The sequence below is a fragment of the Hemicordylus capensis genome, chromosome 3, assembly GCF_027244095.1.
Source record: "Hemicordylus capensis ecotype Gifberg chromosome 3, rHemCap1.1.pri, whole genome shotgun sequence".
In the NCBI taxonomy this organism is placed as follows: domain Eukaryota; kingdom Metazoa; phylum Chordata; class Lepidosauria; order Squamata; family Cordylidae; genus Hemicordylus; species Hemicordylus capensis.
The window spans coordinates 19,503,421-19,527,325 of record NC_069659.1 but is presented as its reverse complement, the minus strand read 5'-3'; the positions used below and the strand labels follow the sequence as shown (position 1 = coordinate 19,527,325).

The 23,905-nt window shown below is 44.9% G+C and overlaps 1 protein-coding gene across 14 annotated transcripts in view; it reads right to left on the bottom strand.

The window, feature by feature from the left end:
* FAT3 (FAT atypical cadherin 3) overlaps positions 1-23,905 on the bottom strand; it is a 683,843-nt gene that overhangs the window by 195,946 nt on the left and 463,992 nt on the right. For all 14 annotated transcript variants that reach the window (XR_008319026.1, XM_053306925.1, XM_053306923.1 and 11 more), the window contains one exon: positions 22,122-22,183. Coding sequence is in view for 13 of the 14 variants with exons in the window: in XM_053306925.1 (XP_053162900.1) it covers positions 22,122-22,183 (62 nt within the window). In the remaining variant the exon portion in view is untranslated. The remainder of the gene's footprint in view (positions 1-22,121; positions 22,184-23,905) is intronic.

Genomic DNA, 23,905 nt, shown 5'->3' with positions numbered 1-23,905 from the left:
TCATATCCTCCTTGACATTTTTCTTTTTTGATTCATCACAGCATGAACAAAGCCAGCTACCTTTACTTTTTCCCTCCTTGCAGTTAAGAACGTTCAAATCCATACACTGGTTTTCTCATATCCCAACAAATCCCTTCTTGCAACTTTCACTCATTCAGTTCCACCACCCTCCGCCATCCAAAGGTACCCTATTTCCTAAAATGACCCTGACCTTTCTCTCTTGCTGCACCTGATGCCTGGAACTGTCTCCCAGAATGCATCTGTGATGTTACCTCTCTGATTCCCAATAACTCCCACCTGAAAACCCACCTCTTCTGGGAAGCTGAGCCGTAGCCCATCCATGAAATGAGGTGAGGTGGTTGCCTCAGGCAGTGGATGCAGGGAGGGACAAGAGCTCTCACCCCTTGCCACTGCAGGGGCCATCTCACCTGCCTGTGTGGTGCCACTGCTTCTTTCTCCACAACTCCCATCCTGCTCTGCCAACCCCCCTCTTTCACCCACCTGGCCACCCACTCCTGTGTGTGTGTGTGTGTGTGTGTGTGTGTGCATGCATGTGCTGGGTGACCCTCTGACTATCTCTGACTGGTGCCCCCCAACTCTGGTTGCATGCCAGTGATGTGGTGTTCCAACCATCACTGCTTCTCCTTCTGGTTAAGTGAGAAACCTCCTTCAGATGTGATAAAATGGAGGCTGTACTCGAGTACAGCCTCCGAAAGAGAGGTGAAAGTCCCACACAGTTGTCAATCACTCTCTCCTGCCAGGCGGGACTTTGTCTGAAGAGGCAAAGGCTGTAAGAGTGTGGGAGAGCAATTCTGTGAGTGGGAAGTTCCCGTGGCTAAGCCTCCCATTCATGAAATCACCCTCCAACACACGTCTGGCTATGCCGCTTCAGATGAGTACAGCCTCAAGTACAGCCTCCGTTTTATAACATCTGAAGGAGGCTAGAGTGATGTGTGGTACTGGGGAAGTGACCAGCAGCATGCTCTGTGAGTCCCTACAGCACGGAGGAGAGAATATGGGAATGGTGCCACCCCATGCTTCGGTTTAGATTTTGGCTAGCACTAGTGAAGCCTCTGGCCAAACTCCCCAGTTCCCTTATTCTGTAGTAACAAAAACTAAGCAAGCATAAATCAGGGCTTGACAAATCCCAGGCATTAGGAAGCCATGGTGCCTAGACATATAATCATGGCACCTAGGCAAGGATATTAAGATGCAGAGTTATAAACTAAAATTTTGTATTTGTCCTAGGCAGCCCTGTTTCTGTTCTAAATTACTTGTAAAGGGGACAGAGATAGGCCCATTTACTCCTCAACCACATCCACAACGAAGTCTTGTAATTTTGTCAAGTGACCATTGCATGGCTCAAGTCAAGTGACCATTGCCTTGACAAGGCCAGGCATACATTAAGTAACCTGAGAGCCTCAGGTCTACAGCTAGGGCTGCAGAAGCAATACTGACCTAGGAGATGGAAGGGAAGGAAGGACAAAATCAATGGCTACTAGTCTGGTGGCTGGGGGCTGCCTCCAGCCTCAGAGGCACGATGCCTCTGAATCCCAGTTGCAGGGGAGAAGCAGCAGGAGAGAGAGCATGCCCTCTCCTCTTACCTGTGGGCTTCCCAGAGGCATCTGATGGGCCATTGTGTGAAACAGGATGCTGGACTAGATAGGCCTTGGGCCTGATCCAGCAGGGCAGTTCTTATGTTCTTAGGTTCAAAACCAAGAGATACTAGGATGGACCAACTCTGGGCAAACATACTTTGCTGATTCGTCACAGCTGAGGAGAACAAGTCTACCTCAAGAGAGAGAGAGGCGGGTCTCACGATCCGTGAGACCCACTTTTGCAGAAACTGCGGGGAGAGTGGGCTAAGCCCGCTCTCCCCGCAGACGACCAGGCAGGGAGCCCTGGGCGGCCAGATTGGCCGCCCACATGATGGCTGGCTCTGTAACGGAGCCGGCGGGGGCTAGGGGGAGCGGGGGCCGTGCAGCCCCCGGAAGCCTCAGTATGCCCTGTGCAAGAGCACAGGGCATACTGGGGAGACCCCCAGAACTGGGAGGTAGCTATTCGCCTCCCCATTGGGGGTCTACTTGCGAGTAGCTGCGGAGCCGCACCGCGGCTACTCAGGAGCAGACAGCCAAGGCTTGCAGAGTGCTCGCTCTGCAAACCCGGGCTAAGGGGCGGGCTACTTGAGCGGGTTCTTACGATTAACAAAAATCGGGCTAGGCGCTCCTAGCCCGATTTTTGTTAATCGCGAGAATAGCCCTAGAGAGTTACAAGGAAGCGGGAAGGCTGAGAGAACATTTAGAGCCAAAAGACTGCGAGCATTTTTAGTGTATAATGAGGCAGGAAGTGACTCTATGAACTTAAGAACACATCCTAGCTAATTACAGATTTTTTTAAAAAATGGCCACTAGCTGCTCCCAGCACAAATAGAAGATGAATACATTTTATGAGAGTGAGTTGTTCTGGGGGACTGAGGAGCTAGGGTGGGTATGAATGCATCATTTTCATGCGCATGTATACCTGTGTACCTTGATAAACACTGCAAAAACAAAAATCTTTATGTGATGGTTGTTGCAGTCATATCAAGAGGGTTTTTTTTGGTACCGGTGGTCCTTGTTATCCTCAGTCTCGCAGATTGTGGTTTCACATCCACAGTTGGGTCTTAGAGACCCAGTTTCTTTATTTGTGGGTAAAAGAATAGGCAAAATTTGCCTATCCGTGGATCCTGAGTGGCTGGAAATGACCTCTGATTTCATTTCCAGTTGCCATTTTGCAGTACAAAGCCACTTTGTGGCTTAAAAAAATCCCGAAAATATTTGCAAAATTTCACAGGATTTGGGGGATGGGAGGGGGCTTGCTGGAGAGTTGTAGGCATGGAGAGCAAGATATGGAGACTATTCACATGCACATGCAAAACTGAGCTAAGGGGCCCAATTCTGGCGGCACCACAGCAGCAAAAATGCTTGTGGAGCCTCCTCTCAAAACAGGGTTAGCAGAGTGAGCGGGCTCCTAACCCCATTTTTCTAACCATGTGTCAGCCACGGCTGGCAGACTCAGGCGGGATTCCAATAATTCACCGTGCAAGTGCTCAGTGCATTACTGGGATTCACTCAGACAGTGCACTCGCACTTGCACGATGCATTATTGGAGCTCCGGGGGATATGGCGATGCGAGGCAATGCGCCCTTGCACCCCAACCCTCAGAGCTACTGGCAGGAGTCCGTGCTCGTCTGGGCGGTTGATGCATTGACCCAAGGAGGGATAGCTGCTCGTCTGCAGGGAAGGAAAGTATAATCCACCTTCCCCACAGACCACTCTGGAGCCCTTCTCATGAGTCATGAGAAGAGGCTCACTGTATTTTATCCTTATTTCTGAGGTTTTTTGGCCTTTTTTTTTTTTTTAGCTTAAGGAACCTAACCCCTGGATTCTCATAGGGGAAAGGTTTCTTTATTCATGGTTTCCATACTTGCAGTTTCAGGCAAGAATGGAACCCCCGTGAATAAAGAGGGCCTCCTGTATTGTGTTCCACCAATATGCGGAAGCATGGGCGCACATCAATAAAGCATTGCTCAAAAAGAAGCTTGAAGCAATCATTTGTAGAACCATATCACAGCAGTTTTTCTTCCATGTTTAAGCAATGCATGTGTGTGCATCCGTGAAACAAAGCAGGGAAAGATCTAAGTGAATGGAAAGAATTTAAAGCCCTGACAAACTGCACATGCTTCAGAACCAGAATGTATATTATAAATTCTCCTAGTTATACTGGAATTCAGGAGGAGTAAAACGGAAAGTAAAGTTGACCCACTGAAGAATAAAGAAATTGAATGCTGGAAAACCACCCACCCCCAGTTTTTAAATCAATCTTCTAACATCATTGTGAGCATCAAATTGGTACTGAAGAAGAGTATAGTTTTTCTTATGTTATGATTATAAAGAAGGTAGAAGATCTTCCCACCCATATGATGATTAATTAAATGGCTGCCAAGATTAATTATCCTACAACTCTGAATACGGTTTTCAATATCTCAGTACATAGTCACTCAAAATTTCAGTTATGACCCTCTGGAAAACCTACAGTTTTCCTACTGCCTATGAAAAATGCATTCAAGGAAAGATAAAATGGAAGGCTATCATATTTACTATATTAAATCCCAATGTGATTTAGAGGCTCCCTATCTATATATTTTATTGGCACCATTCTACAAATTATGACAATTCTGCAGCTTTGCTTCCAGTTGCTGGTGAAGAATATATATTTTGTTGAAATGATACATTATCAGCTAGACTTCAGGGGGTGGGGGGTGGAATTACAGCAGGGTCCTACATTTTGTGTGTAATTTTCTTATACTTTCACAGATGCTCACAAACACCATCTAGGATTGGTTTATATAGATGGCTGATAGCTGGCCCAACCTGTAGACTCTTTTAGCCACAGGGGAAAGCCCACAGCATCTGAGTGGCTATTATACCAGCAAAAACAATACAGCAATAGCAAATTAGTGTCTCTGGCAATGCTTAGGGGCTTTAAATGTTAAAAAATATAATACAGCAGTAAAGACAGACTTCAGATAACACCATAATACCAAATAATAAAAGACACCCTGGTGCTTCTGAACCTTTGAAGCAAGGGAGTGTAACGACAAATACAAGCGTGGTGATTTAATAAATCAGAATGCCCTTCCAGATGCTAGTCTGTTTCAGAAAGCTTGGAGCATGGTGAGTGCCCCAAGGAGAGATGCAATAAAAGGGAAGAGCCCTTAGGGTTGTAGTCATGATGATTCGTTCAGGAGCCGTGCATGCTCCCGACTGGCCATTGTGAAAATTCTAGAAGCAAGGTAGGAGGAGGGGGAAATGCTTGTTTGCAAGCTACTGTAGGTGAGGAGGTGGGAGGAGCAGGGAGTGAGTTCCCTCTACCCTCACTCCGGAGCTGCGTACAAGTTCTGGGCTGGCTACTACTGCCCGCCTCCAGACCTAGCTTGCAGATGAGCATTTTCTCCTCCTGCTACCTTGCTTGTTGACTTCTCACTGCAGCCAATCAGGAACAAGCATGGCTCCCTAGCTCCCATCATGAGAACCCTATTGAGCCCTATTGTCTCAACCCTATTTTTGCTTGATAGCACGGCACAGAATGTTACAAGTAAAGAAGGAGGCAACAAAGCTATGGGCACTGAACTAATTGCTGAGTAAATAAAATAAAACAAAACCAGCACCAAGCTAGAGTCTTAAGATTATGAGAGAAAGCAAGAGGAACAGATCAGATGATTCCAGGTTTTTCCTGTTTTTAAAGGAGAAATCTGGAAAACAACTACAATTCACCCCTTCTACCGGCTCCGTTATTCCCATATTGTTATGGGTTGCACATTATTTTGTGCAACCCATAACAAGATTCCATTTGCCTAATTTAAACTAAATTAATTATATTTGCCTATACATTATTCAATTAAGTGTTGCTGAAACTAGGAGGCAGAACCTCCACCTCCAGCCTCAAAGGCAGGATGCCTCTGAGTACCAGTTGCAGGGGAGTAACAGCAGGAGAGAGGGCATGCCCTTAACTCCTGCCTCTAGGCTTCCAGCGGCATCTGGTGGGCCACTGTGTGAAACAGGATGCTGGACTAGATGGGCCTTGGGCCCGATCCAGCAGGGCTGTTCTTATTTTCTTATGTTCTAGACGTGTTGATTACTTTTAAATTACAATACAAGAAATAGAAACACAGACATCAATTTGCTGCTTTTAACCTCTTCAACCAAGGGGAAAGGAAGTTCTTCCCCTCCGCCAGTGGGGACTGAGCACCAATCTGAGAGATACCCAGCAAGTCCCCTCTCAGCCACCCTATAGAAAACAGAACGGACTGGGGCTCAGGACAACGAACTCTGTTCCTGCTGGAGACTGCTCTCTTTTTCCTCTCTCCACCATGGGAAAAGAATGAAGTGGAAATAGATGCTGAAACAGACCACCTGGGCAGCTGGGGAAATGAAAGAGATGCCCATATTCATTGTAGGTGCCCACCTGTGCTCCTCATCTTCCTGTCCCCATGAGAGAATACAGTGGTGGGAGCTGTGCTCCAAAGCTGCAGGCTGTAACCCCAACAAAGGTCCTCCATCTTGGATTTTGTAAAGACACACTAGTGTATCACTTGAACATAAGAAGCTGCCTTATGCCGAGTCAGATCATTAGTCCATCTGTCTCACTATTGACCACACCATCTGATAGCAGCTCTCCAGGGTTTCAGAAAAGGTCTTTCTTAGCCCCACCGGGAATTGCCAGGAATTGAAGCTATAGGGTCTTTGGCATGCAGTGGATTTGACCTCCCACTGAGTGACAACCCCATCCCTGTAACTTTCTTTGTGAGCTTTCCATCAGTGAACTTTCATTTTGGTTTCTTCCTACCCCTCACCTGAGGCTTGGCTGCCCATGAGAACCCCTGAGAGGCAAGTGGCTCCTGGTGGCACCTCGGCAGCAAACCCATCTAGCAAGTGAGTGCTTCCTTAACCCATTTACCTGACTTTGTGTCAGTGCCAGCTGCTTTCAGCCAGCACTGCAACAAAGACAGGCACCCGCCCATCACTGGAGGGATCCCCACAAGGCACCTTGCACTTGCTTTGCAGTGGTTCCACTCCCACTTCTCGGGCAGGTTCCAGATGGTGTCCATTGGAGACTGTTTTTCTCCAAAATCTGAATTTTTGCACATGTCTCTCAGAGCTCCATATTGGCTCAGATGTTGTTTAACATCTACATGATCCCGCTAGGAGAGATCATCAGGAGATTGGTGCAGGGTGCTATCAGTACGCTGATAACACCCAAATCTATTCCTCCATGTCAACATAATTAGGAGAAGGCATAACCTCTCTAAATGCCCTAAATGCCTGCCTGGAGGTGGTGATGGGCTGGATGAGGGATATCAAACTGAGACTGAAACCAGATAAGATGGAGGCACTAATTAAGGCTCTCCACATGAGCAGGGAGAGTGGGCTCGAGCTGCTTTCCCAGCAGATGAACAGTGAGCCCTCCCTGGGCAGCCGGATTGGCTGTCCAGATGATTACCAGCTTCATCATGGAGCTGGCTGGGGTGGCTTAAATAAGAGCCTCCCCATCTCTGACAACTTTTTAAAAGTTTTTAAAGACGCATCTGTTCACTCAGGCTTTTAATTAAATACTGATTTAATTGTTTTAACATTGTTTTAAGATTTTAAATTGTTGCAATGTTTTAACTTTTTCTTTTCTTTATTTATTTTGTTTTATTGTAAACCATCCAGACATGCAAGTTTTGGGCAGTATAAAAATATTTTAAATAAAATAAAATAAATAAACAAATCTGCCATGAACATGACTAAGGCAAATCACTCTCTCAGTGACAGCCCTTCACTTGCAAATGTGGATAATAATATTTATCTACCTTACAGGGTTGTTGTAAGGATGACAGCAAAATAATGAATCTGTCAATATAATGAATCTGTCATGCTTTGAACACACAATAGTGCTATGCAAATGCTAGTTATTAAATTCTAACCAAACAACCAGTTAGTCATAGTTGCTTCAGAAAAGCTCTCACAGAGAAAGATTTCAGCAAACACATATATCCCCATTAATATATTTTTCATGAGTTACTGCCCCTTGACAACTTCCAGCTCAGCTAGCTGGACAAGAATAGAGAGCCTATGAGAACTTTCTAGCCCGTTTCTATAGTGATACATACATCCAATCAATGGGCATTTAATGAATAATCTATACATATGCAGCAATTTTACTGAGCTAACCCCCTTTAATTGGCTTTCAAGCTGAAGGGTCTTCATCCTGGCACCATTATTCTCACGGACCAATAATTTTTCCCTTTTAATCCCTTTGTGGTGTATCAGGTGGGAAAAAATAAAGAGTTCTAAACCGCTCCTCCCATTTTCTTAAGTGAGAGCCATGCCATCTTGCTTTCTTGATAGTCTAATATCTATTCTTATCCCAATGGCCCACTCCATTTATTTTAATTATGGGCTTATGCAAAAATTCTATTATGTTGGAGTTCCTAAGCCAGTTTAAAAAGCTAAACAAAAGCATTACAATGTATATTTCGGGTTCCACCCAAGTGACATACAGCGGATAGTTGTTCAGCTACCTGAAGGCAGTTTTGCCACCACCATAAAATGGGAAGTAGCAAAAATGCCCCCCCAACACGTCTCCCCAGAATTGTACACTCAGTGTTCTCCTGCATACATTTTGGCTCAACCATTAAAAGAGGCATTCTCAAACTTGGGTCTCTAATGTTGGACTATACCTCCAATCTTCCCCAACCACAATGGTCTTGGGCTGATGGGAGTTGAGCACCATTTTGGTGGGCTGTTTTCCCCCTTGCTGGTGGGGGGGGGGCACTGGCTTCTGATTGGGTTGCAATCTCTTTGCTTCTTGGTTGGCATGTTATCATACAAATCAAGTGCTGTCATGGGCAACTGTGGCCCCACTGGCTTGGGGGAGGGAGGGAGGACAAAAGGAGGGAATTTCAAAATGTATTCAAAGGGACAGGGAGGTAGAGAGAGCCCTTATAGTGTGCCTCTCTTGAAGAGCATACAGCAGGAGAGGGAGGGTAGGTTTGATTTTGTGATTTTCTTAGCACCAAGTATAATGTATTCTGCTCTTGCTGGATCTCAGATTGACAAAGGCTGAACTTGGGTGCCTGCCCTCCTTGAGTTGTGTTTGTTTTGTTTGTGAGATAGTGTTGTGGAGAGAAATGTTGTTGTATTGTTTTTATGTCTGTTTTTATATGTTTTTATACTTTTTAGCTTGATGTTTTTATTGTCTTTTTATTGTATGTTTTAACTTTTGTAAACTGCCTTGGGGTTGTCTTTTAACGAAAGACGGTATATAAATGCAAAAATAAATAAATAAATAAATAAATAAAATGGACACAGTGGCATCTCTCTCTTTCCCTCCCTCCCTCTCTCTAATGTTTCTTGGTAAATATCAGTTGCAGGGGAGCAACAGCAAGAGAGGGGGCATGTCCTCACCCCTTGCCTGAGGGCTTCTCAGAGGCATCTGGTGTGTGAAACAGGATGCTGGCCTAGATCCAGCAGGGTTGTTCTTATGTGATTGCTGTATTGAGCTCCATGTCTGGCCCTGAGTAACTTGTGCTTCACTCACTGCTCTGGTCTGCTTTGTAATCGGCATTGCAAGGTGTCGTACTCAGTCAAAATGTGGCTCTAGTTGCTCTAGTTGAGCTTATGGCAATGCTTTCTGCTAAGGGTGCTGTGCTGCTGTGACAGCTGTTGCAATGCTAGGAAGTAAGGAGTCGTAATTGTGTGTGAGAGTAAATTGTGTTACTGTAGCACAGGCACTGTGGCTGGCAGTGGATTCTGGGTCAGTCATTCTTTTTTGGCCCTCTTTGGACAGTGCTTGGAATTTGAAAAGTTAAAAACAATTTCTTAACTTTTCTTAAAAACCCCAATAGGATCCTATGGGGGTTTGGGGGAGGTTTTTGCTTTTTTTAATTGCCCACTTGCCCATTTCTTTTGTGAGTTGGGCGGGAGGAAGCACCCATCATGCCCTACCACCTAACCCACTTTGGTGTCCCTAGGAACTACAGATGGGGAATAATGGGGTGTTTCACATTACCCCTTTGTTCCCTATGGCCAAAACACTCAAAACGTTTCAAATTTGTTTTGTCAAAACAGCCGGTTCGATGAACCATTTTGGCTGTTTTGCATTTTGTTTAGAGCTCAAAACATAGGAATATAGGAAACTGCCATATACTGAGTCAGACCATTGGTCTATCTAGCTCAGTATTGTCTTCACAGACTGGCAGCGACTTCTCCAAGGTTGCAGGCAGGAATCTCTCTCAGCCCTGTCTTGGAGATGCCAGGGAGGGAACTTGAAACCTTCTGCTCTTCCCAGAGCGGCTTCATCCCCTGAGGGGAATATCTTGCAGAGCTCACACATCAAGTCTCCCATTCATAAGCAACCAGGGCAGACCCTGCTTAGCTATGGGGACAAGTCATGCTTGCTACCACAAGACCATCCGTTTTGTGCACATCCCTAGTGATTAACATTATATGTAATTGCTTTTTTAAAAAAATACTTTATTAAATGTGTCATTATACACTTTTGAAACATTTATATACTTCCATTTGTATACTTTATATACAAAACATCCTATTTTGAGAATTTTAAAAGTAAGTGTTTAACAAATGTTATTTTGGATTTTTAGTGAATTCATCATTGTAATATACCAGGGGAGAGAACTTCAGACCTACTCTCTCTACTGTATTTCAGCACCTATTACTGCACATGGTAAGAAGTGAAGGTGGCACTTTTGCTACTGCTCAGTTGGTGTGACACAATAACCAATCGAGTTCCACCTCGTTCTATAAAATTTCTGATTCTTGTCTGGCTCTTCAGTCTCAACAAATCCTCAAGCGCAGACTAAACTCTCCAGCTACTCATCTTGTCCTGACATCGCCTTATTTGTTTACTGAAGGCATTTTAAAGCAGTGTTTTCAGCCAAAATTGCACTCAGTGAAACAAGGCAATAACACAGCCTCAAGAAATAATAACAACTCATAAAACTTTAAAACTGAAAAAGACTCCTAAGCGCCAAAAGCCAGATAAACAAAGCAGCCCCAGCAGAAAGAAGTGGAACATAGGAAGCTGCCCATACCGAGTTGGATGGTTGGTCCATCTAGCTCAGTATTGCCTATACTGTACTAATTGGCAGTAGCTCCCCAGTATTTCAGGCAAGAATTTCCCCCACTCCTACCTGTATATGATGGGGATTGAACCTGGGACCTTCCGCATGTAAGGCAGGTCCCCTATCACTGAGCTACAGACCCAACCCAACTGTACACTGCACACTGTACAGCTGGCCAGAGGGAAATGCCATTAAGAATGGTAATGTTGTCACCCATCACCAAAAAAAGGAAAGTAATGGTAGCCAGGCAGATCACCCAAAAAGGTGTGCTCTACAAAATGGGTACCACCACTGAGAATGCTCTGCCCCTGTCCTCATCAACCTCATCACTGTGATGGATGGAATGCAAGAGTAGGACCCTTCCTGCTGCTCTAAGAGGACAGAGACACACACACAGGAGTAGGAAGCAGTTGGAGAAAGAGCATCTTTAGGCCAAGCAGCATTTCCTTCTTCTTCCTCCTACTGTGATTCTGGCTTCATTGTCTGTCTATCTATCTATCTATCTATTCGATTTCTATACTGCCCTTCCAAAAATGGCTCAGGGCAGTTTACAGAGAGAAATAACAAATAAATAAGATAAATAAAATGGATCCCTGTCCCCAAAGGGCTCACAATCTAAAAAGAAACACAAGATAGACACCAGCAACAGTCACTGGAGGTACTGTGCTTGGGGTGGAGAGCGCCAGTTACTCTCCCCCTACTAAATAAAGAGAATCACCTTGTTAAAAGGTGCCTCTTTGCCAAGTTAGCAGTATCAATCGAAAGCCGCCTTGGGCACTAGGAAAGGCAGGATATAAATATTTTAAGATCAACCAACAAATAAATGTATCTGGTGCAGGAACAGAGACTCACATTCCTCAGGCATATGCCCCTTTATTTTCCAATGGCTTGGCCTGAGCCCCACCACACCTGAAGATGATAAGGCTCTCCCCACGAGCAGTGTGGAGAGTCTGAGGATTCTGCAGGGAGAGCGGGCTTAACCCGCTTTCCCCGCAGATGAGCCGGCAGCTCACCCTGGGTGGCCGGATCAGCCACCCACCCAATTACCCATGGAGCCGGTTGGGGCGGGTATAGGGGAAGCACTGAGAGTGATGACATTATGGGACAAGTCTTCCTTTTTTTAGCTACCCATTTCCAGAAAGGCACAGGGGGAGGCACAGGTCAGAAGCATCCATATATTCCGGTCAATGTGTATTTCAGGTTAGGGTTGGCAATAAATGTTTTAAAAAGTGAAATTTGATGTGAATTTCCCGGGTTCCTTCCAAGATGACCCATCTGAGAATTTTCAAGGGAAGCCAAATGTGTTTCCATAAAACAAGGGATATTTCTCAGGGGATTTCTGCATATTCCTAAGCCTGACTGGTCTTTAAGCAAATTAAAATGTGAAAGCTACAAAATACATTTAGACATTATAAGCATGATTCAATTAATTTTATAAATGTACATACAGTGTTAATTTGATGTTGATCTCATCTTAACTAGGAGCTAAATAAACTGGTCCTTTTTGAGAGTTTTGTTCTGAGTTCCCAGAGGACAGATGCTATCCTATTATGGTGACTTTGTTCTGCGTACAGGATGCAGTTTGGTGAAGCTCTGGCCTCACTCTTTCTCATGTTACCACTTGTGGCTTTCACTTTATATTCTACTGTACATTCCCAATGGCTATCTGGCCAGCCCAAATCCTTTTTTGGGTCATCTAACCAATAATCAAAAGTTACCCTTGATTATACAATTGTTTCGTTTCTAGGAAGCACAGGAGTCATTCTAGAACATTTCTGCTTAGCTAAGTCAATGTTCAAGCTGCAAGCAGCCATTTCCTCTTCAGTGGATGCCCTCTTGGGAAGACATTAGGCCTCAGGCCAAGCAACGCTGATTTTATACTCCAGTCACTCAAAGAAGCTATTCTGATGATCACCAGAAAGTGGGCTAAGGGAGCCTAGCCTGCTTCCTGGTGATCGTCGGAACCACTGGGCTATTATTGGAACTGGAGGTTCTGGGCTATCGTCGGAACCAGAGGTTCCAAGGTGGCTAGCCCACATAACCCCCCTCCCCTTAAACGAGGTTAACGGAGTGAGTGTTTCATTAATCTTGGGTTTTTTGCTTGTGTGCCGCCGCTGCGCGTGGCAACACACGAGTAGAATCCTGACTGGGAGGCTACAAGCAGCCTCCCAGGCTTGGGGTCCCCCCAGAATGCCCCGCCATCCTAGGACTTGATCCTCGCAGCCGCCACTGGCTCCGTGATGGAGCCAGTAGTCGTGTGGGCAGCCAATCCGGCTGCCCAGGGCTCTGCGGGTGATCGTCTGCGGGGAGAGAGGGCTAAGCCCAATCTCCCCGCATACCACCTTGAGGCGCTTCACGCTAATCATGTGAAGCACCTCAATGGCTACCAAGGAGACATGCTCAGATTTCTTTGACAAATGTGTCCAAAGTTACAGAAAAAATGTTTATATTAATTCTTAGAGTAGACTTCAAAGGGTTGACCTTCTTTCCACCGCTGGATAAGTCACACACACCTAAAGAAGCAAGTTGGTACCTTTCTTACAATTCAAATAGCCATGAAGGAGAAGGCAGGGTCACTTTAAAGGACAGGGAAGGTGCTTCCTACCTGTCCATCCCTGCCCCGCCACTCTCTCCCAACTGGCTCTCTCCTAAACAGGGTGGGCATGGAGCTGCAGTGTTCCTGCTTGCAGCCCTGTTCAGCGTCGCCATGGGTGTGGAGACGCTGAACGGGGCTCCCCACCTAGGGGGATCTCCACAATGCACCATGCACTTGTGCAGTGCTTGGTGGCATCTCCAGAGGCCTGGGCATGTCATCCTGGCCTCCAGAGCTCAGTGCTGCAGATACGCAGCGCTGCTCGTCTGGGAGTGCAAGTCGCACTCCCAACAGAAGAACTCGGCCATCTGGGGGGAAGGTGAGCTTACCAAGCCTTTCCCACCGCCACCCGGTCATATGAATGACCTCATGTCTCCAAAGAAAATAATCATGACCAGAATGATTGTGGTTAAAGAGTTAACCATGATCAACAGCCCCCTGAGCTCCTATGGAGCATCTCATGAGAATCCGGAATTTCCAGGCAATTAAATCACTGTGGTTAGCTAGCATTTAACTGGGATCACTAAGTAATTGGATCCTGATTAGTGATGTCAGTTATCAACTTAAGTGGCACAGCGGAGAAATGCTTGACTAACAAGCAGAAGGTTGCTGGTTCGAATCCCCACTGGTACTATATCAGGCAACAGCGATACAGGAAGATGCTGAAAGACATCATCTCCTACTGTGCGGGAGGAGGCAATGGTAAATCCCTCCTGTATTCTACCAAAGGGAAAACCACAGGGCTCTGTGGGTGCCAGAAGCCAAAATTGACTTGACAGCACACTTTACTTTTAGTGATGTCAGTTAAATGCCGGTTAACCATAGCAATTTAACCAGGACTGCCTGGAAATTCCGTGTTCTCACAATACGCTCCATGGGAGCACATGGGATTGGCTGATCATGGTTAACTTTTTAACCACAATCATTCTGGTCATGAGAGTGTGGCCACTGGTGCATAAGGAAAATTAGTTCTGATGTAGAGCTAAACTTACATTTATTTATTAATTTGCTACAACTATAGCCCTCTTGTCCTTCAAGGAGCCCAGAGCAAAGTACATTGTTATGTTTCTCCTCACAACAACCCTGTGAGGTAGGTGAGTCAGAGAGAGGGTCACCCAGTGAGTTTCATGACTGAACAGGGATTTGAACTCAAGATCTCCCCAGTGCTAGTCCAATACTCTAACCACTATATCACACTGGCTCCTTACCTTTATTAACAGGCTAGAACTCTTGTTAAGAGAAAGCTACAAAGGCAAGAGGTCCTTAAAAAGTTAAACTAGGCAGGCACATAAAATGGGCATTTCAGAGCTATATGCCTGACTAAGAAGGCATGCATGATCCCACAGTTACCACACCACATTCCAAATCCACTCAGAATTGGGACTGATGATAAAGCTTTGGATCTATTTTTCTTTTTTAAGCATCAGTGTGCGAGTCAATGAGCTGTAACTGGATTAAACATTTCACTTCCATCAAACTGCACATGAACACTGGCAGAGCAGAACAGACATAATTTATATTCTCTTTTTGTCTCAGAGTAAGCAGATAGCTAAAGGGAGCTTGTATATTAATATCTGAGAATGAATCACTTTCAGCATGCATATTAGACAGCTGTCACTCTATTTGCTATCTGAACAAAATCAGGCAACTAATTTTTACTATGCAAACAAGTTGTAAAGACACAGAGGGAAGGGAATTCCCCAGCAAAGGGCTATTGGTCAAAATGCTGTTGTTACTGAGGTCTAGGCTGATGCATGTTGCATGTACATGACAGAAAGATGTATGCATAATCAACTTGGGGAACTCTCTGCCACAGGATGTGGTGACAGCCAACAACCTGAATGGCTTTAAGAGGGGTTTGAATACCCCTCTTGATATCTCCTCATGGAGGAGAGGTCATCAATGGCTACTAGTTGGAGGGCTAGAGGCCACCTCCACCTGCAGAGCATGTGTGTGTGTGTCCAATCAATCAATCAATCAATCAATCAATCAACAGAATGTTGTTCATTGGCTTGACCCTATGAACTGAAGCTGATGATGTTGAACGAAAGCAAGATAATGCACCATGTCATGAGACCTAGACAGTAGGTAAGTTGTTCCTACACATTACAGAGTGAGAGTGGAACTCAGTTATCTTCCACCATTTTTTAAGGCAGCCCTTGTCTCTCGTAAGGTTCAATTCCACTTATCATGCCTTTGTATTTAAACATTTCTCAGCCTTCTCACTTGTTGTCTTACGAGTCATAACAGCCCAATTTGTGTTTACAAAGTTACACGTGTCAGGTTCCTGGCAGCAAGTAGGGCAGGATATGTCTAGATAGGTGGCTTCGCACAACCCAATAAATGTTGGCATATTGGAATCTAGACCACAAGCAGGGGTGGTGCATGCTTCTGGGGCGATGACATCTTGCACAAACCTGCAGTACTGCTTTATGTATGAGCCCGGCTGATGTGTGGATTCTCTGGCTGGATTGGGAACCTTGAGCATAATTTGCTTGCCATGGCACTTAAGGAGTGCATGGACATAGTTTATATCGGGACTGCACAGAAGAACAACTAATAAAGAAGGCTGGGACAAGCGAAGGGAGTTTTTTACCGACGCTTTCTCAAACCATGCAAAGTGCACTCTCTGCCTTTCCATGATATTTTGAGAGACCTGCTCAAAAGGGAGCATTGTAGAGATGCGCAAAAAATCCAACCAAATCAAATTGTATTTGAATCTGAATAGATTTGACTCAGAAGTGCCTGCACAGAATGGAATTAGTTCAAATCGATTCAATTTCGCCTGAACTCAAATCAAATTCACTCAACTTCTATTTGAATTCGATTCGGATTTGCCCAAATTTGAATCGATTCAAACAAATCCCATTCTGTGCAAGCAAGTACAAGTCGAATCAATGTGGTTGAATTTTTTGCACATCCCTAGTCTATTGTGTTCGATGGTCCTCATTTTAAATGGATATCAGGGAAAGAACTGGGCCCCCATTTATCTTGATTTGTCTCTACCCCACCAGTGCTCCCAATTTGGCCACACTGTGCTGTGGCAACCAACAGTGGTAGTGAAGCAAAACAAGGCTCTTCAGCCCAGTTGCTTTAGCAAAGGCATTCTCTTCCCCATTCAGAGGGTGGGTAAAGCAGCTGGCTTTCATTGCCCCCACTGACATTATTACACAGGCAGATGTATTTGATTACATGGTGTTACAACATCACCTTGTTCATAATGTGGTCACTGATTGGCTGGTATCACAACATGAAGAAGAAAAAATGGTGCTGATGGAATCACAGAGGGGACATATAGGTGCTGTGAACAGCTGTGGCAAAAATATGTTTGGGGGAGGGAGTTCAGGAATCAGAGTTTTGTACCTCCTAGGGGCAACGTTTGTGTCGAGTGCTTAAAGATGTGAACACAGTCCTAATTATGAGCGGTCATTATTACTATTATCATTATCTTACCAGTCTCTAATAACACCCCCCCAAACAAAACAAAAAACAAAAACCAATTGGTACAGAATGCAGCAGCCAGACTGGTCTCTGGACCAATAAGAAGGGACCACATAACACCGGTTTTAAAAGAACTGCACTGGCTGTCTATATGTTTCTGGGCGAAATACAAAGTGCTAGTTATTACCTATAAAGTCTTTAATGGCTTGGGTCCAGGCTATTTGAGAGAGCGACTCCTTTGTCATAATCCCTGCTGCCTATGACAATCTTCTGGAGAGGTCCGATTACGGTTGCCACTGGCATGTTTGGTGGCAACCCAGACTTTCGATGTGGCTGCCCCAGGGCTTTGGAATAAGCTCCCCGCTGAAATAAGAGCATCTCCTTCTCTGTTTGTTTTCAGGAAGAACCTCAAGACCCTCCTGTTTTCTCAGGCTTCTAATTAGAATTAATTTTAATCTATATATTTTAAAAACTTGTTTTAACAACTATTTTATTTATTCTATTGTTTTTTATTGTGACTCTTGTATTGTATTGTAACTATTGTATTTTAATTTGTGACTTTTAAATGTTTTAAATTTTGTACACCACCTAGAGATACAGATATCAGGCGGTATGGAAATATGATAAATAAACACAATACAATACAATACAATACAACACAACACAATACAATGTACATCTAAACCTGATAGCATGACAAGGTTGTACGGGTAAAATTTCTGAAAACTGTTAACTGGATTCAACATTTTCTTCTGCTTAGAAAACTGGAGATCAGCCACAAGTTTGCAATGCATGTTTAAAATTCACAGAGCATTAACGTGTAGTTCCTTCATTTTGATTCTCACATCTTATTATGGAGTAATGATAATATAAGAGATGGTGGTGATGATGGGAAGTTTATCGAAGAAGAATGGAAAGATCCATCTCTTTTTTGCTTTCTCTCTTGCACAGCTATATGGACAAAAGAAAGGAAACTGCATCAAGAGAACAAGAAAAGGAAAAGAGAGACTCCGCGTAATTGCTCAGATGGCCCAGCATTGCAGGGAAGTAAATACAGGTTCCTGGAAACCGCAATCACAACTCGCTTTGTAGAAGGTATTTATTTTCATTTATCTGTTTCACAGGAAGATAACCACCTGAATTTCATTTCTTTTACTACTCCTAATATTTAAAGAACCACTCTACCCATCCCAGGTATTGATCCTTTTTTGGTGAAATAACCAAAGAAACTGCATTTGGCTTCCTGAAGATTAGAAATGTAATGTAACGTTCAAGTCGTTTTCATCCAAAGACACATAATATGTCTTCTACAGAGTCCTATTGTACCGAGCAGAAGAAAATGAGAGTCCAGAAGTCAAATTTCTAATATAATACATCTAGCTGCTATGGCAGGCCTGCTGAACTTAGGACCCCCAGCTGTTTTATGACTACAACTCCCATAATCCCTAGCCACAGTGACCAATAGCCAGGGATTATGGGTGTTGTAGGCCAACATCTGCAGGAGGGCTGAAGTTGAGCAGACCTGATGTAGAGTTTTGTAAGGTGACTTCAGGAACAAGATGAACAGTGTAGAAGAGTATGCAGCTGTTTCTAGGGTAGTGGAATCTGCCACATACGTTGGCTTCACATGGATCAGTGCAAGTAAATAGTAGGAAAATTCCAGTTTCTGGTGAGCGCATATTCCTGATGTGAACTGGTGTTTCTGCCCCTTTCTGTGTCATCCGAGCCTTCCAGGTTGAGGTGCCCATGTCGGGTTCCCTCTGCCACCCAATATTCTCTGCCCAACTTCAAACTTTGGTTATAGACGTTATGTTGACAGCAGATTTAAATAAGCAGGAATTGATGCACATTGGAGCGGTGGGTGGGGGAACGCTTATCTTATTGATTGATTGATTGTTAAATTTATATACCGCCTTTCATTAAAACAATCCCAATGCGGTTCACACAAAAATTAAAACAAGGCTATAACAATTATACAATTAAAATATAAGCTAAAATATAAAAACATAGATCTGACTAAAAAGATTTAAAATACAAGCACAATATAACAATTCAAAAATACAAAGCAGCAGCAGTAGAGATATAAAAGTCTGGGTAAAAAGCCAGGATTTCACAAGCTTTCTATAACTGTGATGGAGACTGAGGAGCAAATAGCCACCAGGAGAGCATTCCAGAGTCTGGGAGCAGCAAAAGAGAAGGCCCTGTCCTGCGTGCATGACAGCTGAGCCTCCCTTACTGTCAGCACCTGGCGCAGAGCCCCGTCAGATGACCTCGTCAAGTGGGCAGCAACCCTGGGGAGCAGGCAGTCCCTCAGGTATCCCAGGCCCAAACTGTGAAGGGCTTTAAAGGTCAAAACCAGCATCTTGAATTGGACCCGGAAACAAACAGTAACCAGTGCAGCTCTTCCTACATAACAGACTTATAGCACTGATAGATCTAAATTAGATCTAATTATCCAAGAATGCAATCTGGGGTCATAGAGGGAATGCCATCTGAGGGCACATTTTTACACATGGTAGTAAAAAGAGTGGGGTGGGGGATTAGATGTTTCCGATATTTCCTGAGTAGCTCCAACGCTTTCATTCTAGCTTCGTATTGATCATTACAAATGGGTTGAGGAAAGACTATTATGTTGTGGTCCAATTTAGAGGAAACAAAGGCAGGTTTATTCCAAGAAATCATTAAAAGACCTCCAGATTCGCAGGGGCGTCTCCTTCCACTGCCGTTTCTGGGAGCATGCACACACACATATACGCAGGCGGAAGACGGAAGCTTTTAGGTCAATCTCCAGTTAGATATCTTTTCACAGAGAGCCAATTTTATTCTCTCTTGATGCCAATCAGGCTTTAATGGGAGGAAGAGTATGAAATAAATCCGGAAGGCTACAGTGGCACTATGGGGATACCATGGTTATATTAGCAATTAAAGGTTCCCTCAGGAGGTTAATTAAACACATTAAGAGCCAAACATTTCACAAAACACTTCACAAGTGTCATAAAAGAAACACTTCCCCTTCAGACAACTTACTGCCAAACTGTCAACAGTCTGTTTGTTTTTGTCATTGAGAACCAAACTGTGGAATAGGCAAATGCTAATGCACATTTGGTTGGGGAGGAGAGACACTAATTAGACCACTGATGGTTGCACCTGCTGGTCCATAATTTGGCTTCTACTAGTCTTGAAGATCCTGGAGCAGTGAGGTACTAAATCGCTCCTCTGGACTATTCTGTGTTCAAACAGCCTGCAACTGTTTGATTTTGTGTCAGTATCTGATCATATCACATCAAAGTACTAGGTACTGGATTCCCAGTTATCAGCATGTGAGGAGATCTGGCTCAGAGAGCTAAAGCCTAAATGTAATACATGAATTACTCCATCGCTCTTCCTCAATTAAAAATAGATGCCATTTTTTATTTGAAGCAGTCCTCTCAGGAAATGTTCAATTAGTTGTGTTTCATTTATATACCCAAGACCCAAATGCCAATAAAAAACATACAGGCCCCACAACTTCTCATTAGCACACTTGCTGCTATGCCAAGTCAATTTCAACTGGCTGCTTTTCCTTGGTAGTGAAAAGGGAAAATGTCCTCAAGCTTAGATGGGGCACATCTACATGATTATTGAATGCATCAATACAGCTGAATGCTAAACATTCTACTACTACTACAACAAATATTTATATGCCACGGTTTGACATTATGAAAACAATCCCTATGCTCAATACCTATGATCCCATCTTGCAGTTTGATTTCCTCCCTCACTTCTGATTTAGCATTGCAACTGTATAAACTATGGTTTGAGCAAACCATTATTTGTCAATAAACTGGGATTGTCAGTTCAAACCATACGTTGCAATCCTCGTTTGAGGGTTAGTTATGATTTGAGAAAACCATTCCTTGATCTGGTTGCAAGTAATGACAAGTAATACTAAAGTAAGAATCTCAGATTCATCTTGGGCCATAAACCAACTTGGTGTTGGTTCACACAATCACGCTAATGTCAGTAGCACACATTAAACCTAGAGTCGAACAATTGTGTTAACTGGGCCTATGATTTGCTGCTAAATGGGAATTTAGCAGTGAGGAAAGGAATCAGTGTGTGCAAGAGGAAGAGGACAAAGAGAAGGGAATGCCCAAGCCTTCTTCTCACGATCAGTGAGAAGAGCCTGGATGGGGTTTGTGGGGAGAGTGGGCTAAGCCTGCTCTCCCCGCAGACAAACAGTCAGTCTGCTCCGGGCGGCCGAACTGGCCACTCACATGACTGCCAACTCTGTTACGGGGCCGGCGGGGGATGGGAAGATCGGGGGCCTGCTGGAGAGACCCCTGAGCCAGGAGGCTGCAGAGCCACACCGCGGCATCTCACGATCGAAAAGCCCAGGTTAGTGGAACTCTCGGTCCGCTAGCCTGGGCTTAAGGGAGGGCTACTTAAGCGGGTGACCCGCTTTAAGAACCACTGGGCTCGCAGCTGAGCCTGGTAGTTCTCATGATGGGAGGAAATCGGGCTAGCCTCTGCTAGCCCAATTTTCTCCCATCGTGTAAATAGCCTCTAGGGGTAATTCATGCAGCATCAAACAATGATTTGGCATTTTATCTGAATAAATGCATTGATTAACTCTTCCTTATAACTTTTCTCCCTTGGACCCAGACTGCATTGTACTCATGGTAAACAGAGTTCCCACATAAATATTGCTTTAAAGGATATCACTTTGAATTTGAGGGATTCTCCTCAAGTGAAATGTCTGAGGAAATCCAAATGATACCAGAAAGGTTTCGGACATAAAAAGCAATAAGGTTATTCACACGACTGATACAGCAGGCAGGCAGGCAAGTGGGCGGGCAGTGGGAGGGCTGTGCAAAACTTACCTTCTCCCCAGATGAGCACTGCACATCAGTGGGAAGCACGGACTGTGGCTCCCACACGATCTGTGCTGCTGCACGCAGTGCAGATCTCTGGAGGGCGGGACACATCGTCTCACCCTCCACATATTCCACAAAGCACCATGTGCATTCGGGGATACGCCAGTGAGACAGGCGCATCTGTGCATGATCCCGGCAGCTGGGTTAAGCACTTGTGCCCTTAACCCCTGGCTAAAAGCTGGGCTTAAAAGTAAAGTTCAGGTGGGTGGGAGCGCTGGGATCTGTGTGGATCCTAGTGCATCACATGCACAGCCTAACTCAGTCAAGGCTGCCCTAGACCGGGTTAGGCTGCGCATGAGAAAAGCCTCAATATATATCTGGAAACTGGCAGCATTTTGCCAGGGATGCTCAGGTGCACATTCCTTGCCTTCCACTGAATTCTGACTAAAGCAACATTCAAATTGAATCTGCAGAGGTGAAGAACGAGTGTACTCTTTAAAAATAGTTCAGGGCAGATTTCCTTTAATAGTTGTTACCGAGTTGTCCCTTTGGAGCACATTCTTACCTCAAGAAAATGTTCTGCTTGTTGTTCACGATCCAGTTTCCTAGATGTTGTAGTTATGAGACCTGTAAGGAAGAGGAGAATGATGTTTAGTCATTGTCAGAAGAAAACAAATCTCCTACTGGCCATAAGAAATAAGGTGAAGGAGATCAAAATGACATGAGACACACACAGAATGTGTGTTCTTTCACACCGTGTGAATCCTGATCCCCCCAACCCCCGCCGGCTCCATAATGGAGCCGGCAGTCGTGTGGGACTTCCGGAGGCCAGGAGACCCCGATCCCCCGCAACCGGCTCTGTGACAAGAGCCAGTAATTGCGTGGGTGGCCAGTTCAGCTGCCCAGGGCAAGCAGCTGCTTGCAGCTGTGGCTGACAGACAGTGGAGAGCTTGGGGTGTGGAGGGGGGATCCCCATAATGCACCATAATTCGGGGAGTGCGCCCAGCAAAGGTGGATCGATAGTCTGCGGTTTAACCCGCCTTCCCAGCAGCCTGCACTCAAGCACTTCTCACTGCTCGTGAGAAAGCGCTCGATGTATCAGACTCTTGAAGTCCATCCATGATTCAGAACACTAAAGCAATTAAAGTAATTTTAACTGTCAACGTCCCTTTATGTCAGTTAAAGAGGTCAATTCAGAGTTTGCTTCTACCTTTTGGAACACGTTTATTCGAACAGAGAGAAGTGCTACTCTGTTGGTGAATGTGACTTGTAGCAAAAGACTTGGCTTTGCATCAGTTGGATATTTCTTTGACTTCTGGTGGTACAGGCAAAGCACGTTATGCATGGGGGTTCCACTCCTCACCTACTATCACAGGGAGCAAATCCGCGAGGAATGAGGCATTGTGCCTATGGAAAAATGTTTGTGTGTGTTAGGTTCCAGAAAGGTGAAAAAGGTAAAAACCCAGCAAAAAAGCCAAAAATAATTGAAAGTATCTACTGTACCGTGCTCTATGGGGTCTCCATGTGCCCAGAAATGCCCTCCCAAACCTCAAAATGCCCCCCAAACTGTGAAAAAAAGAGGAAGAAATCTTTATTTTTAGCAGAAGAGCCACAAAATAGCTCAGTTTATTTAAATGATGGCCAGGAATGACCTCCACTGTCATTTCCAGCCTTCTAGGAATCGTGGATTTGCAGTTTTATCCCTTTCTCATCCTCGGATATTGAGGTCACCCACAGATACTTTTTGCCACCCGTGGATATGTGAAACCGTGAATAGCAGTTCTGCGTATAATGAGGCGGCTCTACACATGATCCGGGTGTAGAGCCTGGGAGGGTTCCGTGGGGAGAGTGGGCTTAGCCTGCTCTCCCTGCAGAACAGCAGTTGCTGAGCATCACGGAGTCGGTAGGGCCTGCAGGGATCGGTTGCTGAGCATCACAGAGCCGGTAGAGGCTGCAGGGATCGGGGTCCCCGGAAGTTCCATGGTGCCCCGTGTGAGTGTGTGGGGCATCTTGGGGAGACCCCCGGCACTGGGAGGCTCATTTTAGCCTCCTGGTGGAGGTCTCCCCATGGGTTGCCGCAGGGCGGAGCTGTGCAGCAGCGACTCACAATTGGGAAAACGGGGTTAGTGGAATGCTCGCTCTGCTAACCCCGTTTAAGGGGAAGGCTTCTTTGGTTGGGCTCCTTTAGCCCAGTTTTCTCCCATCATGAGAATAGCCTCCAGGTTTGCCTGTATTTACATTGTGAGAAGTACACTTAAAACAGTCTAGGCATATACTTAAAAATATAAGGGAGAGTTAATAAGCCTGATTGTGGAAGTTACTATGCTACAAGTCTCTGGGTAAAGAGCC